Here is a 12553-nt window from a genome sequence, read left to right as displayed (position 1 = left end):
CAAAAAAATATCTTCTCGGCTTTGCATCGAAGCGAAAACTTAAAATATAGTAAAATAATTTTAATACGAATAAGAAATTTCGCATCGAAGCTAAAATGGTTTTGAGTTGCAATATATTTGAACTTTAACATTTTTTTTCTCTTGATTGATACGTCTAAAAAGGAGGATCCAACACCTTAGAATCTATTACTAGCCATGTCATTGTTCACTTAAATGTTATAATATGAATGTTCAATGCATACGGCAAGACACAAATCAGCCCCCCCCAGTTTCCACCAATAAGANGCAAGACACAAATCAGCCCCCCCCAGTTTCCACCAATAAGATCCCATTTTACTTAAAGAACAACATTTGTATTGATTTCGTAAAACTGTAATTTTCTATTATTTAATAATAATACCCTTTTTTTGAATAAATAACCAATTTAAATCAATAATTTAATCGTGTACTATATTTTCATATTATATTCGCCATCTAACGGTAAAATTTCATAACTATAATAATTTATTTTATAAATATTTATATTTGATTTATCAGAAAAGAAAAAATATCAATAGTGTTATCATTTTTTGTATTAAATGAACTTTTATTTACGTCTAACTCATTATAAATATATTTTAATAAACATTTTTTTAGCTTTGAAGAGTTACAGTATTAGAATATTATAATTTTAGTTTTATTTATAATCTTTATTATATTAATATTTATAATGATCTTTTTGAAAGTGTTAAGATGTAATTTAAAACTGACCAAAATGTATAAAACAACTTATCCAAAACGTAATTTTTGTATAAACAATTATTCAAGCAAACTTTCGTCGAGATCTTACGGAATTTTAGGAGTTGGAATTTTAAGCATTGTTACATTTTATGGAATTTCTTTTTATCATCCTGTTTTTGCACATACAAAAAAAAAGGTAATTCCTGATACTATTTTACTTGAATATCATTGCGTTTATAAAAGTGAATTTTCTTTAATATTTAGAGAGAAGATGATGAATATCTTAGTGGGTTACACTTATCAGGACGTGAAAAGCGTTTTATAAAATTTGCCTCTGTTGAATATGATGGACAAATCTACATGACCCCTCAAGATTTTTTAGAATCGTTTGTTGATGAACAACCTCGTGTTAAGTTAACATACATTTTAGATAAAACATTTTTTTTTGGAAATAATTATACTTAATTATACTAACACTAATTTTATATAATAATATATTGATAAATTTATTAATTTTTTGCATTATTAAATTATATTTACTGTGAGCTGTGGTGTTTTATACCAACATTTTTCTTAATGTAAAAAATATTTTTTCTTCTTTTAAAGTATTAAAAATTACTCTATAAAAATCTTGAAACCCGAAAAATTATTCTATTGACCTGGAAATAATGTAAAATTAATTTATTGATTAATTAAAGTTATTTATTAATACTCATGAATGAGGACATGTTAACAGGGAATAATAAAAATTAAATGAGTTACAGTTTTATTCAGATATGAAAATAATAACTCACATTTATTCATCTTACAGTAGTTTTTCTGACTGATTTATAACTTAAATTTAGTTTAATTAATAATTAAACATAAATTAACATAAATGAAGAAAAAAATAAAATTTTTACTTTTTATTTTCGATTGGTTATTTTGAAACCCATTGTCTAGGTCTAGCTCTAAAATATCACTTTAGCCAATTGTGATCATGAGTTAAATAATATTTTTGTCTTTAACATTTTTTTACTTGAAATTTAATTATTAAATAATATTTTTTATTTATAGACCGTTTAAAAAGACACATTTTATCTGAAAATGAATTAGAAGAAATTAGAAATAAAATTCCTACTCTTAAAAAAGGATCATCTCAACTTTTTCGCACTTTACGAGATAAAGGAATTATATCATACACAGAATATTTATTTCTTCTATCAGTTTTGACAAGTAAATGAGTTAAAATTTTAATATTAATAGTTAAAATCTATGGCCCATATCCAAAAGTTGATAAGTCATTAAAATGGCTTTTGATATTTTCTATTGTATATATAATAAAATAAATTTTTTGATGTGTTACAAAATAATTACAAATCAATTTTATTAGGAAGGTTTGTTTTTTGTACTTGAAAAATTTTGATTTGTGTTATAATATATAACTTTTTCTTGTATTCCTAAATAATGACTAAAATTGACATATCAGCTTAAAAAAATAATAATTGAATTGTACTTCAAAATTACATTATTAAAGTTTCTAATTCTCTTAAATTATAATATAATTTTATGTTTAGTAATTAGTATTTAATATCATTTTAGAACCTCAAAGTGGTTTTCGTATTGCTTTCAATATGTTTGATACAGATAGTAATAAGAAAGTAGATAAAAATGAATTTCTAGTGGTAAGATAAATAAATTAATAAAATCCATTGTTCATGTTACTTAATGTTACTCATTACTTTCTTATAAAATATAAACTCTTAATATGTCAGAAGTAGTAAATACGCTCATCAAAAAATCATTATTTTATTATGTCGAAAAATATTATACTTGGTTTTATACTTATATTACTTACGTTCAGCTGTTGCTGAAAACTTTTTAGATATTCCTTAGCACTACTCCGATTATTATACAGCCTAATAATTTTGATAAATAATAATTAAAATTTTTTTTTTTTTTTTTTTACGAATTTTATAATAAATTGAGGCTACACATTTATTTTTATGAGTTTCTCTTATGTCAGTTTTAAGACTTGGTTACAGGACATTATTTAGCTAAAATAGACATTAGTTCATTAATTAGAGTTATAATCTCTCAGGTAATGGATGAGTGGTCCAATTCATAGAATGTGTAAAAAAAAACTACTTTCTCTTAATTAATACCCTGTTTCTGTAGCAAACTCTATAAAGCATATAAAATAAAACATGACATATTAAGATTTTAATGATATTTGTTTAATTTTTGTGAATATGTGCTGTATTGAATTTAGTGTGCTTAATGAATTATTATTATTTTTCACTTTCATATTAAGTTATTTCATTTATTAATATAGTTTTTGAAATAATTAGTTTGAATTATTCTAATTTCGTTACTTTTTGCATAGAATTTCATTTCCATGATATATACTGCACGTGTTTTACCTTTATCTTTGGGTTTTATTAAATGTTTGTTAGTTTTTTATGTATTATGGTTACAATTTTATAAATTACACAATTGCATGTCTAGGGTATTATTTTATATTAATAATTTAGAAATTAAATAAAATAATTTCTAAACCTTTTTTAAATTATTTTCATTATTTATTAATTTACTTAATCACAAAAAAGGATTTCTTAAAATTATTTTACGTATAATTTTTTTTAGAACTTACTTTAAGGTTACAGTGTTTTGACTAATTAAGAGTATTATAATTCCTTTTAAAAATATTTTAGCTTTGATGCGAAGCTGAGGAGGTATTAATTTTATTATTTGTTTTTTTTTGTCTGATGCCACTTTTTCTCAGCTCACACTCGATTGATCAACGATACGTCAAAAAATCAAAATCATACCTAGTTAAAGATATTGGAAAAACTCCAAAAAAATTACAATTTTAAAAATCAGGAATTTTCGACATTTTTTTCTTAAACAACCATAACTTTTTCAAAAATTAACAAATTTATTCATAAAATAATCAAATAATCAAAATAATTTTTTTTAAATAGAAACCTTAGGAATTTATCTTTTAATTTTTTTTGACATTCTGACCCTTTATCTACCTACAAGGAGTAGGTACTTAGTAGAACTCAAAATAGTTACTTCTGCGCAAAAATTTAAATTTTTCAACTAAAATTGAAAATTTTTTTTGGAAATATTGCGTCCTTTAAATAAATGATAAATTAAAGCTTATGTTACATCTTTTAAATTAAAAAAAAAATTTGTCCCGGCGACTTATTTTCTATGTGCAAATGGCTGCCGTAGTTAAAAAATGCTATTTTGTGTTCAAATTTTTTTTTTATTCTAAAATACTTAAATAAGGTGTATTTAAGGTTTATTTTTGTGTCTGTCGTTAATTTTCCTCAGCCCTCACTAACCAATTGTAATGACCAATAAGTTAAAAGAACACAATTTTAATCTTGTTGAACTTATAATCCCCAAATATTGGAAAAAATCCTTTAATTTTAGAAATTCAGACGAATATCTCAAAATTACAGTATTATACAAAATGCCCACTAAAAAAAACTTCTTTTAATTAAATATCTCAAAATTAATAGGAGTATAAAATTCGTTTTTATATAAAGTTACAGAGTAAAATTAAAATCAGTAAAATAAAATATTTTTTAATAATTATATACCAATATATACTTTACTAAATCAAATTTTTATGCTGATTTCAAGTATGAAATTAGTTTTTTTCTATCACCTCTTTTTCGAGATTATTACTAATTAGAAACACATAAAATAATAATTAAAAAACATAAACACAAAAACAAAAAAATACAATAAAGTTGATTTTTATAAAAGTTTATAATTTAAAAATGTTGAACTTTTAAACACAATTTTAGCTCAACTTGCAAGTTTAGAATTTTATATCAATAATAAATAGAAAATTTTATGTGGAAAAAAAATTCTATTTTTTAGATTGATATGTAATATATAATTACTATTTGCAGTAAATTTATAAAGAAAACTCAAAATTTTGATAAAAACATTTTATTGTAATAAATCATTTAAATAGAAGTCTTAGTAAGCATTTCCATGCAATTCTTGGTGTTTAAATTAATTATAATATATTTATTGATTATTCATACATAACATAATAATCAAACATAAATATTAATTCAAATTAATATAACTATAATTGAATTTTATTATATAATTGAATTATTATATAATTTTGTTATTATTTAGTCAATATGTGAAACTTTAATTGCAGATTTGAATTAGATGCAAAAATGGGTTTAGAAAAGTAAATTTTGGTCTCTGATGAAAATTCCTTGTAGACCAATAAATTTATTTATAAGTAACAAAACAATTTTTTTTTTTCAAAAGTATTGCACCAAGACCTTTAACTTTTATATATATACGTTTGCCATAAAAGTAAAAATTACTTTATAATTTTTTATAATTTCTTCATAAAAATTACAATACTAAATTATTAAATATTAATTTAGTACTCTATTTAATTGCTATAATAAATATTTATTCATAAATTATACTTTTAAATCTGAGAACTACAAATCCAGATATAAATAAGGAAATAAGAGTTCATTTTGCTTTTTGAATAATCCATCAATTTTTTTAAATTTAACACTACAGATTTGCATTAAAGCGTTTCTTATGATAGTGATTTTAATTACTGTCAGGTATCATCTATACTTGTCCCAAATATGCCATGTCCATACTTTTCCACAACCCCACTGTGCTATCGTTTTTTAAATTCAATTAAACGAGTGAGATTATTTTAATAAATATTAGTATATTATGTTACACAAATTTAATTTGTTCATATAGAAAAATTATTATGTTATTTATGTTTTATCAGATAACAAGACTACTAGCTGGTAAACCAGCCATCAGAATAGATCTTAATAAACAGGCTAAAGAAATTGTGAGTGAGTTTGAATTATGATCAGTATTATTTTAAAAGTCATTAATTTTATGGAGCCATGAAAACTGGATAATAGGGTTTTCATCATTAAGAAGTGATTCTAAAATTGGTTGTGTATTTAAAACTAAATGTCTGCTATTTGGTGTGCTGAGAATTTTAAATGCATGCATTGTGGTGTTCTATTTGAAATAGAGTTCAGCTCTAATAACTACATCTAAATTTATTTTAAATATACCTAAAAAATTGATAGTATTGCATTTTTTGTTAATTTTTTCATGTAATTTAAAATACTTTGCTTTGCTTTCTCCTTTTTACAGTACTTCTTTATTATTTTTATACTAAAACATAAATAATTAATAATATTTTAACTATTTAAAAGAAAGTTGTTTTTTAATTTTACAAAATTTAAGCCATTCTCAATTTGTTACTTTATTAACTAATTGAAAAATTACATATTTAAGTTTTTGGGATTCTATTCAAGAATAAATATATTTATTGAATATTAGTATTAACTTTATTGAAGCTTTTAATTTACTAATAGATTTTAGTTTACTAGTTGTAAGTAAGATAGGGTGGGGTAATTGTTTACAATTTTTTTTTACTTTTCATCTCTTACCCAAAAAAAAGTCAATTTATTAAGATGAGAAAATAAATTTACCTGAGTATTTCTGATTTTAATTTATAAACAATTGTATTAAAATATTTTATGTTAGTGATCTAAGTCACTGTCAAATTTTAATCTATAATAGAACCTATAATGTATTTTTCACATTATTTTAATTTTTTTTATATAGTATACAAGCTAAATATTTAAATTTTGCAAATTTCATTGTTAGTGCTTACATTATAAGCACAACCGTAGATATGCTTAATCAAAAAATATTATTCCCAATTATTTCAATTTTTCCCAAACTTCAACACTATTAAAAATCAGTTAACAAGCTCAATGTATATGTTAAAACTAATATTTAATAAATGTAAAATCAGTTTTTTATAGGTCTCAATGAATTAATGTGGTTATATGAAATAAAACATTAATTAGTCTTATTTAATAGTTATATTAAATTTCTTATAAAAAAAAAATGTTCATACTTATTGTATTGTTTGTAATAACATAATTTATAATTTTATTTTTGCAATGCAAAATACTTTGAGCAATGTTTTTCTTTTTTTAACATAATAGCATTTTAATAATATGGTAACCCTATTATCCAAGTTATTAATTTTAAATAATTAACTTCAATATATGGTTGTGGGTAATTTAAGGATATAGTTTTTGAAATATGGATTTACAGCTATCTCAATTACCTGCAAAAGAACTGGTGATCGTGTATAAAAATCCAGATGAAGATATTAATGGCATTAGTCGAATCACTGATAGTTTGGTCGGTTAATTGTATTGTTTTACTTTGCTTGACTGTAGTTTAATTTGTTTTTAATCTATTCACAGTTCGCCTACTTCTAGTTTTTATAGAATTAGTTTTGCTTAAATGTTTTGGTAGAAAATATATGCTGCATGAATTAAATAGCTTAGTTGTAAGTTTGATAATACTGTATTAATAAATAGTTATTCTATATTACAGCATTAGAATACATTAAATTTTTATAGAAGTTTCGCTAACAAATAATAAAATGTTATCCAAACATTTTATTTAACAATTAGTAAAATATAATGTAACCTAAAATTATTAACCTAGCTAAAATTATATAATACTATGTATTAAAAATATAGATGGAAAAAGTTTTTAGTCAATCATGGAAAGATAAGCATGGTTTAAATAATCAGAAATTAGATTCCACACTAATTGATGTAGAAGATTTTGTTGATGATGCACAAGGACTTCAAAAAAAGCATATGGTTGATACAATGTTATTAACTCATTTTTTTGGGAAAAAAGGTGACAATGTTTTACTATATGATGACTTTAAAAGGTACCATTAATATTTTATTATTGAATAGAGTAAAAATATTACTAATATATTATTTTAGATTCATGGAAAATTTACAAACAGAAGTGCTTGAAATGGAATTTCAGCAATTTGCTAAAGGAGGAAGTACAATTAGTGAAATGGATTTTGCCAAGATATTATTAAGATATACTCATCTGGATACCAACTTGTAATAGTTGTAATTTTTGTAGTTTTGATTCTTGTTACATATTATTTTATAATTTTTAGATGTGATATTTATCTGGATCGACTGTTAGAAAGAATTAAAATAGAAAAAAACATACCACCTGGTATATCATTTGATGAATTTAAAGTTTTCTGTCAATTTTTAAATAATTTAGAGGATTTTACTATTGCTATGCGAATGTATACTCTTGCGGATCATCCTATATCTAAAGGTAATTTAAATTATATATTAATATAATATACCTAAATTGTATTAATTTTATTTTTATATGCTATAACTATTTAAAAATTATTTATTCTAGTTACTATAACATCCTTGATATCTGTAGTTATTATCCAAAAGTTGATATATCAGTTTCTTGAAAATAACTACAGAAATCATTTTAGAAAGCCATATTAAAATTCTTGAATTTTATTTCATAGATGAATTTCATAGAGCTGTAAAAATATGTACCGGAACAAATCTCAGTGAACATTTAGTGGACACAGTTTTTTCTATTTTTGATGAGGATGGTGATGGTCATCTAAGTTACAGAGAGTTTATTGCAATTATGAGGGATAGATTGAACAGAGGATTTAAAGTAGTATTGTTTTCAGTTTATATATTAAGTTAATACAATTAACTATTTATAATTTTACTATTTATTCTTTCAGTCTTCCACAAAAAATGAAGGATGGGATGCATTCAAAGTATGTTTAAAAAATGAAATAAAAATCAAAAATCAAAACTGAAGTATAAGATTGAATATAAAACTATTTATTAATTTTTATATTAATTGAATGTTTATTATCTGTTAATAATAATTAAATTATTTAAATGTACTTTTTATATCATAATTCGAAAAATGTATTTCTTTCACATCTATTATTAAACTTTTTAACATGCTTTTTCTAATCCTATTAAAATATATTAACCTAATAATTTAATTTTTCAATTTATTTTAAATAATTTTTTAGTGTCAATGAAAAAGTTTATAAATACAATTTTAAACAAATTTAATGCTACTTGTTAGTGTAGTTCACCTACCTATAAATATTTTACTGCAGCATTTTAGCATCCTGGGAGAATTCTGAAATAACATTAAATAAAACAAATAATTCTCCATAAATGTAATTTTTTGCTAACATAGTTAAACTTTATAAATATTTTAAAATTTATGAAACTTAACTTACCGAACAAAATCTGCTTTTGGTGTGGTAAATTTATTTCTCACTAAGAAGTTGGCCAAAATACTGGCAACTTTATCTGGATCATCTTCTTGAACTGCATGTCCAACTCTAGTTAATACTTGCATTTCAAATTTACCTAAATTATTTAAATTTTACTACATATTTTCAGGATGATTAAAATCTAAAACTCTTAATTTAAGATACACTGAACATTTTAAACTTTTTATTTATTTTTAGGCAATATAAAAAAAACATTTTTTTTAAATTTACATGTTGATCATGTGTTTATAAATTAAATATATTTTTTTTAAAAATGAATATTGACTGAATATGTTGAATAATAATAACTAATTAGAAATTGGTGCTTAAGATGCAACAACTTATATCTCGCTTTTCTCGATGTTTGAGGGAGAATATAAAACATTTTTTTTGTTCACAACTAATGTTTACAGGTTAATTTTTTATATTTTTATCCTATCTATAGTGTAGCTATTTATATATGTTTGTTTTTAGCTCATCAAATGATTCCCTATAAAAATTTAAATAACATAATGTTAAAGTGAGATATCAGGTGATGCATCTTAAACGATGAATTATTACAGAAATGTAAACTAAAATTTACTTGTATACCTTGCATTTGCCCAACAGTTAAATCTTTATCCATTCTATCAATATTTGCTAATAACAATAGCTTTTGAGCATGAATAGTCAAAAATTTTTTTGATAAACCTTGGAACCACCCAGACCAATGTTTCTCAGTTTTACATAAGTCAATTCGCCATGTATAATTATCTGTAACTCTTGGAGGCTAATAAAATAAAACAAATTAATTAAAAAGTACGAGAAAATAAATATTTAACATTTACTGAAAAGGTTGGTAAATTGCACACTTCATCTTCATTTATAGAATGGATAGTAGTATATTGAGATGATTCATCTGATTCAGACACATCCTGGATATTAATTGTTTGATCTTCAAATTCTTCTGATGCAAGTTTGCCAGTTATAACACTAAAATAGTTATTAAATTTGATTTAAATAGCAAGATATTTCAGAGAGAAATCTGAAATAATTCTGTTTATTCTACACTATCTATTTCATTTTTAAAATAAAAAAGCTTTAGTAAAGATAAATTGTTTAAAATGTTTTTTTAAAAGTGTTTTATTAATTGAAATGTTTGCTTTTCTATTTGATAATATTACAATCAAATAATTCAATGCATCTTACTTTTTTATTTGTCCTGGTATAGAAACTCGAGCTGATTCTTCATTTTTTATATGCCCATTACCCATCCTATTCACATAAAAATTAATTATTAGATAAATTAATTAATTATTAAATTAGATTGACAATATATTATACTTAAATCTTAAACAAACAATGAATATTTTAATGAACAAATGAAAACAATGAATTTTTTTAAAGAATGTAAAGTAATTTAACAACAAGACAAGATTACAAATTGATCAAATTTTTACTAAAAACTATTGAATAATTATTATTATTAAATAATAAAAGTTAGCATGCAACCTAAACAGAATTGAAAGTATTCATTTTTGTTAAAAACTTTAATTAAATCAAGTTATTCATACCCCCATGAAATAGCATCTTTAATGCTTTTGAAAGACTTTGGTCGACTCCTCAGGAAACTTTGCATACTTGCTAAAGACTCCATAGCTGAACCTTCAACAACATCAATTACAACCAATCCAATAATTGGTAATTTTGATTCAGACATTGAAGCTACATTCACTGCTATAGCACCTCCTAAACTATGACCCATTAATACTATTGAAGGCATCTGATCCTGATATAATTGTGATAAAATATTTATAACATCGCTAAAATAATAAAAAACAAAGTTATTTAGTTAGGTAAAACATGAAAACTTAACACTATACAAAACAGTACTTTGTGAAAGATGTCATCGATAAATCACTATCATCAGTTGTAAAAGTATTTCCATGACCTCTGAGGTCTATAGCTAGTATTTGACAATCTACTTGCTTTTCCAAATTTGTCTAAAATGATAATTGAAGAAACATAAACAAAATATTAAATAACAGGGTATAACTACACACTTGTAGTTTACTGTTAAACTATATATATAAATATATAATTTTATATGTAGTATAAATTACAAATAAATTTAAAAATAAGAAAAAATGATAAAATTTCTACATATAACATAGTCAAAAATATTATCACATCTTAGTACACAAAGACCGGAGTTTTACTTTATATTCTGAGATGTATAAGTTTACTTTTATTTTTATTTTTTGCTACTAGCAAAGTTTACAAGAGAGGAAAGTAAAAATAATTCATAACAAACTAAAGATTTACTCGTATATTTACCACAAAAAGAGACCATGTTAAAGCATTAAATCCTCCACCATGAAGTAATACAATTAACACTGAATTTGATTCGCCCAAAGAGTATGTCATAAATTTGTTGCCATCAATTTCTACAATTCTTCTGTTTTCGAAATATTTATTCCAAGATATAGGTGAAAGATCTTCATTTGTGCGATTTAATCTAAAATTGAAACATACAATTTTAAAAATGGAAAGTATAATTTTTAATTAATTTAATAGTAACCTTGTTTTCCGTTGAGGGGGTTTTTTAAAGTTTCCTCCTAATAAACCAAACTTGCCTATATGAGACATGACAAATGATGTTTATAATGTTAAAAAATCATAATAAAAAAATCAAAATTATACTAAATAGAAAATTTTAACTATATGATAAAAAATAGTTTGAACAGTTTAAATATATAATTACAGTTCAACTAAGGTAATTCATAAATTAAATAATAGACAAATATTAAGACTTATAGAAAACTTTGATTACCTTGTTATCATTATTTTTATGATAACGTTCTAACATCTTGGTATCTTTATTACATCATGATATTTTTATTACTTCACACTCAATAACCACCACAGGTTAAATGAAGATTTGGGTAAAAAACTTATGATTAAAAAACAAATCCACAACTGTAACATTAACTTTTATGAACAATGATAACAACCTCTAGAGGATAGCAAAGCTAAAAAAATGTTTTGGATGAGAAGGAAACAAAAGATCTAGAGTCGAAATTTATTTATTCTTTGCCATATGATAACAAACAATTACGAATTCAGACTTGTTGAAGCCTAGGTACGATTTTAAATAATTAAAATGATACGACTTTAAAACCATCTTGAATACAGCAATAATTTTAATCTTGCTTGTGTTTATTTTGTGCGTTTAAGGTATTTCCGGGTAATATATTTTTCAAAAAATTCCTGTAAATTTTGTTGAAAAACTTTTATTATTATTATATTATACTTTAGAATAGAAAGCAGAGATAAAACTAAAAAAGTTATAAATATTATTTGAATATATTAACTTAATTAACTTAATTTGAATGCATTGATACTGTTTATTATTATGTCTAACGTTTATAGCAATTTATATCTATAGTGTTTACCAGGGCAGGAAATATAAAATTTCTTATTATTTTATAAGATTTAAAACGTTTAAAATATTTTTCTATTTTAATGTTATTAACATTTTCACAACTTGGCGAAAGAAGAAATTATATGTCTAATGGTTAAAGTAGCAGCACTCAATCATCATCTTCAACCTTAACTTTAAATTATTAATTTCATATTAAACTGACGTAAATTTTTTAC

At 22.8% G+C, this 12553-nt stretch overlaps 2 protein-coding genes across 7 annotated transcripts; one reads left to right on the top strand and one right to left on the bottom strand.

Moving 5' to 3' along the window:
- Positions 1 to 694: 694 nt before the first annotated feature.
- Positions 695 to 8773, top strand: LOC126907717 (calcium uptake protein 3, mitochondrial). Of its 4 annotated transcripts, XM_050689218.1 has the most exons (11): positions 695 to 916; positions 985 to 1129; positions 1777 to 1935; positions 2302 to 2384; positions 5504 to 5569; positions 6865 to 6954; positions 7302 to 7501; positions 7560 to 7688; positions 7748 to 7917; positions 8129 to 8286; positions 8360 to 8773. In XM_050689218.1, the coding sequence occupies exons 1-11, from the start codon at positions 710 to 712 to the stop codon at positions 8435 to 8437; spliced, it is 1485 nt and encodes a 494-aa protein (XP_050545175.1). In that variant the 5' UTR covers positions 695 to 709; the 3' UTR covers positions 8438 to 8773. The 4 variants fall into 4 exon arrangements, with proteins under 4 accessions (XP_050545175.1, XP_050545183.1, XP_050545188.1 ...); XM_050689226.1 differs by lacking the exon at positions 6865 to 6954; XM_050689243.1 differs by lacking the exons at positions 695 to 916; positions 985 to 1129 and adding an exon at positions 1681 to 1703.
- LOC126907729 (protein phosphatase methylesterase 1) lies at positions 8442 to 12095 on the bottom strand. Of its 3 annotated transcripts, XM_050689294.1 has the most exons (10): positions 11727 to 12095; positions 11475 to 11529; positions 11219 to 11411; positions 10787 to 10896; positions 10468 to 10716; positions 10103 to 10168; positions 9742 to 9886; positions 9506 to 9683; positions 8879 to 9011; positions 8442 to 8775 (listed from the first exon to the last, which is right to left on the bottom strand). In XM_050689294.1, exons 3-10 carry the CDS (start codon positions 11318 to 11320, stop codon positions 8757 to 8759), a joined length of 1002 nt encoding a protein of 333 aa, XP_050545251.1. In that variant the 5' UTR covers positions 11321 to 11411; positions 11475 to 11529; positions 11727 to 12095; the 3' UTR covers positions 8442 to 8756. The 3 variants fall into 3 exon arrangements, with proteins under 3 accessions (XP_050545251.1, XP_050545232.1, XP_050545243.1); XM_050689275.1 differs by lacking the exon at positions 11727 to 12095 and having other exon boundaries at positions 11475 to 11719; XM_050689286.1 differs by lacking the exon at positions 11727 to 12095 and having other exon boundaries at positions 11231 to 11411; positions 11475 to 11717.
- Between the last annotated feature and the right edge of the window lie 458 nt (positions 12096 to 12553).

Source organism: Daktulosphaira vitifoliae, unplaced genomic scaffold, assembly GCF_025091365.1.
Source record: "Daktulosphaira vitifoliae isolate Bord-2020 unplaced genomic scaffold, ASM2509136v1 Scaffold_1, whole genome shotgun sequence".
NCBI lineage: Eukaryota > Metazoa > Arthropoda > Insecta > Hemiptera > Phylloxeridae > Daktulosphaira > Daktulosphaira vitifoliae.
The sequence above is the reverse complement of the archived record's forward strand: the minus strand, read 5'-3'. Positions and strand labels throughout refer to the sequence as shown.

Bases quoted from the DNA above. Each gene is read 5' to 3' on its own strand.
- LOC126907717 (XM_050689218.1), top strand. From the start codon at position 710: ATGATCTTTTTGAAAGTGTTAAGATGTAATTTAAAACTGACCAAAATG. The intron at 917-984 runs GTAATTCCTGAT...TTTAATATTTAG, and splicing joins TTGCACATACAAAAAAAAAG to AGAGAAGATGATGAATATCT. The intron at 7,502-7,559 runs GTACCATTAATA...ATATTATTTTAG, and splicing joins CTATATGATGACTTTAAAAG to ATTCATGGAAAATTTACAAA.
- LOC126907729 (XM_050689275.1), bottom strand. From the start codon at position 11,542: ATGTCTCATATAGGCAAGTTTGGTTTATTAGGAGGAAACTTTAAAAAA. The intron at 10,897-11,218 runs GTAAATCTTTAG...TTATCATTTTAG, and splicing joins TTTTTGTGGTAAATATACGA to ACAAATTTGGAAAAGCAAGT. The intron at 9,684-9,741 runs GTAAATGTTAAA...TTATTTTATTAG, and splicing joins GCAATTTACCAACCTTTTCA to CCTCCAAGAGTTACAGATAA.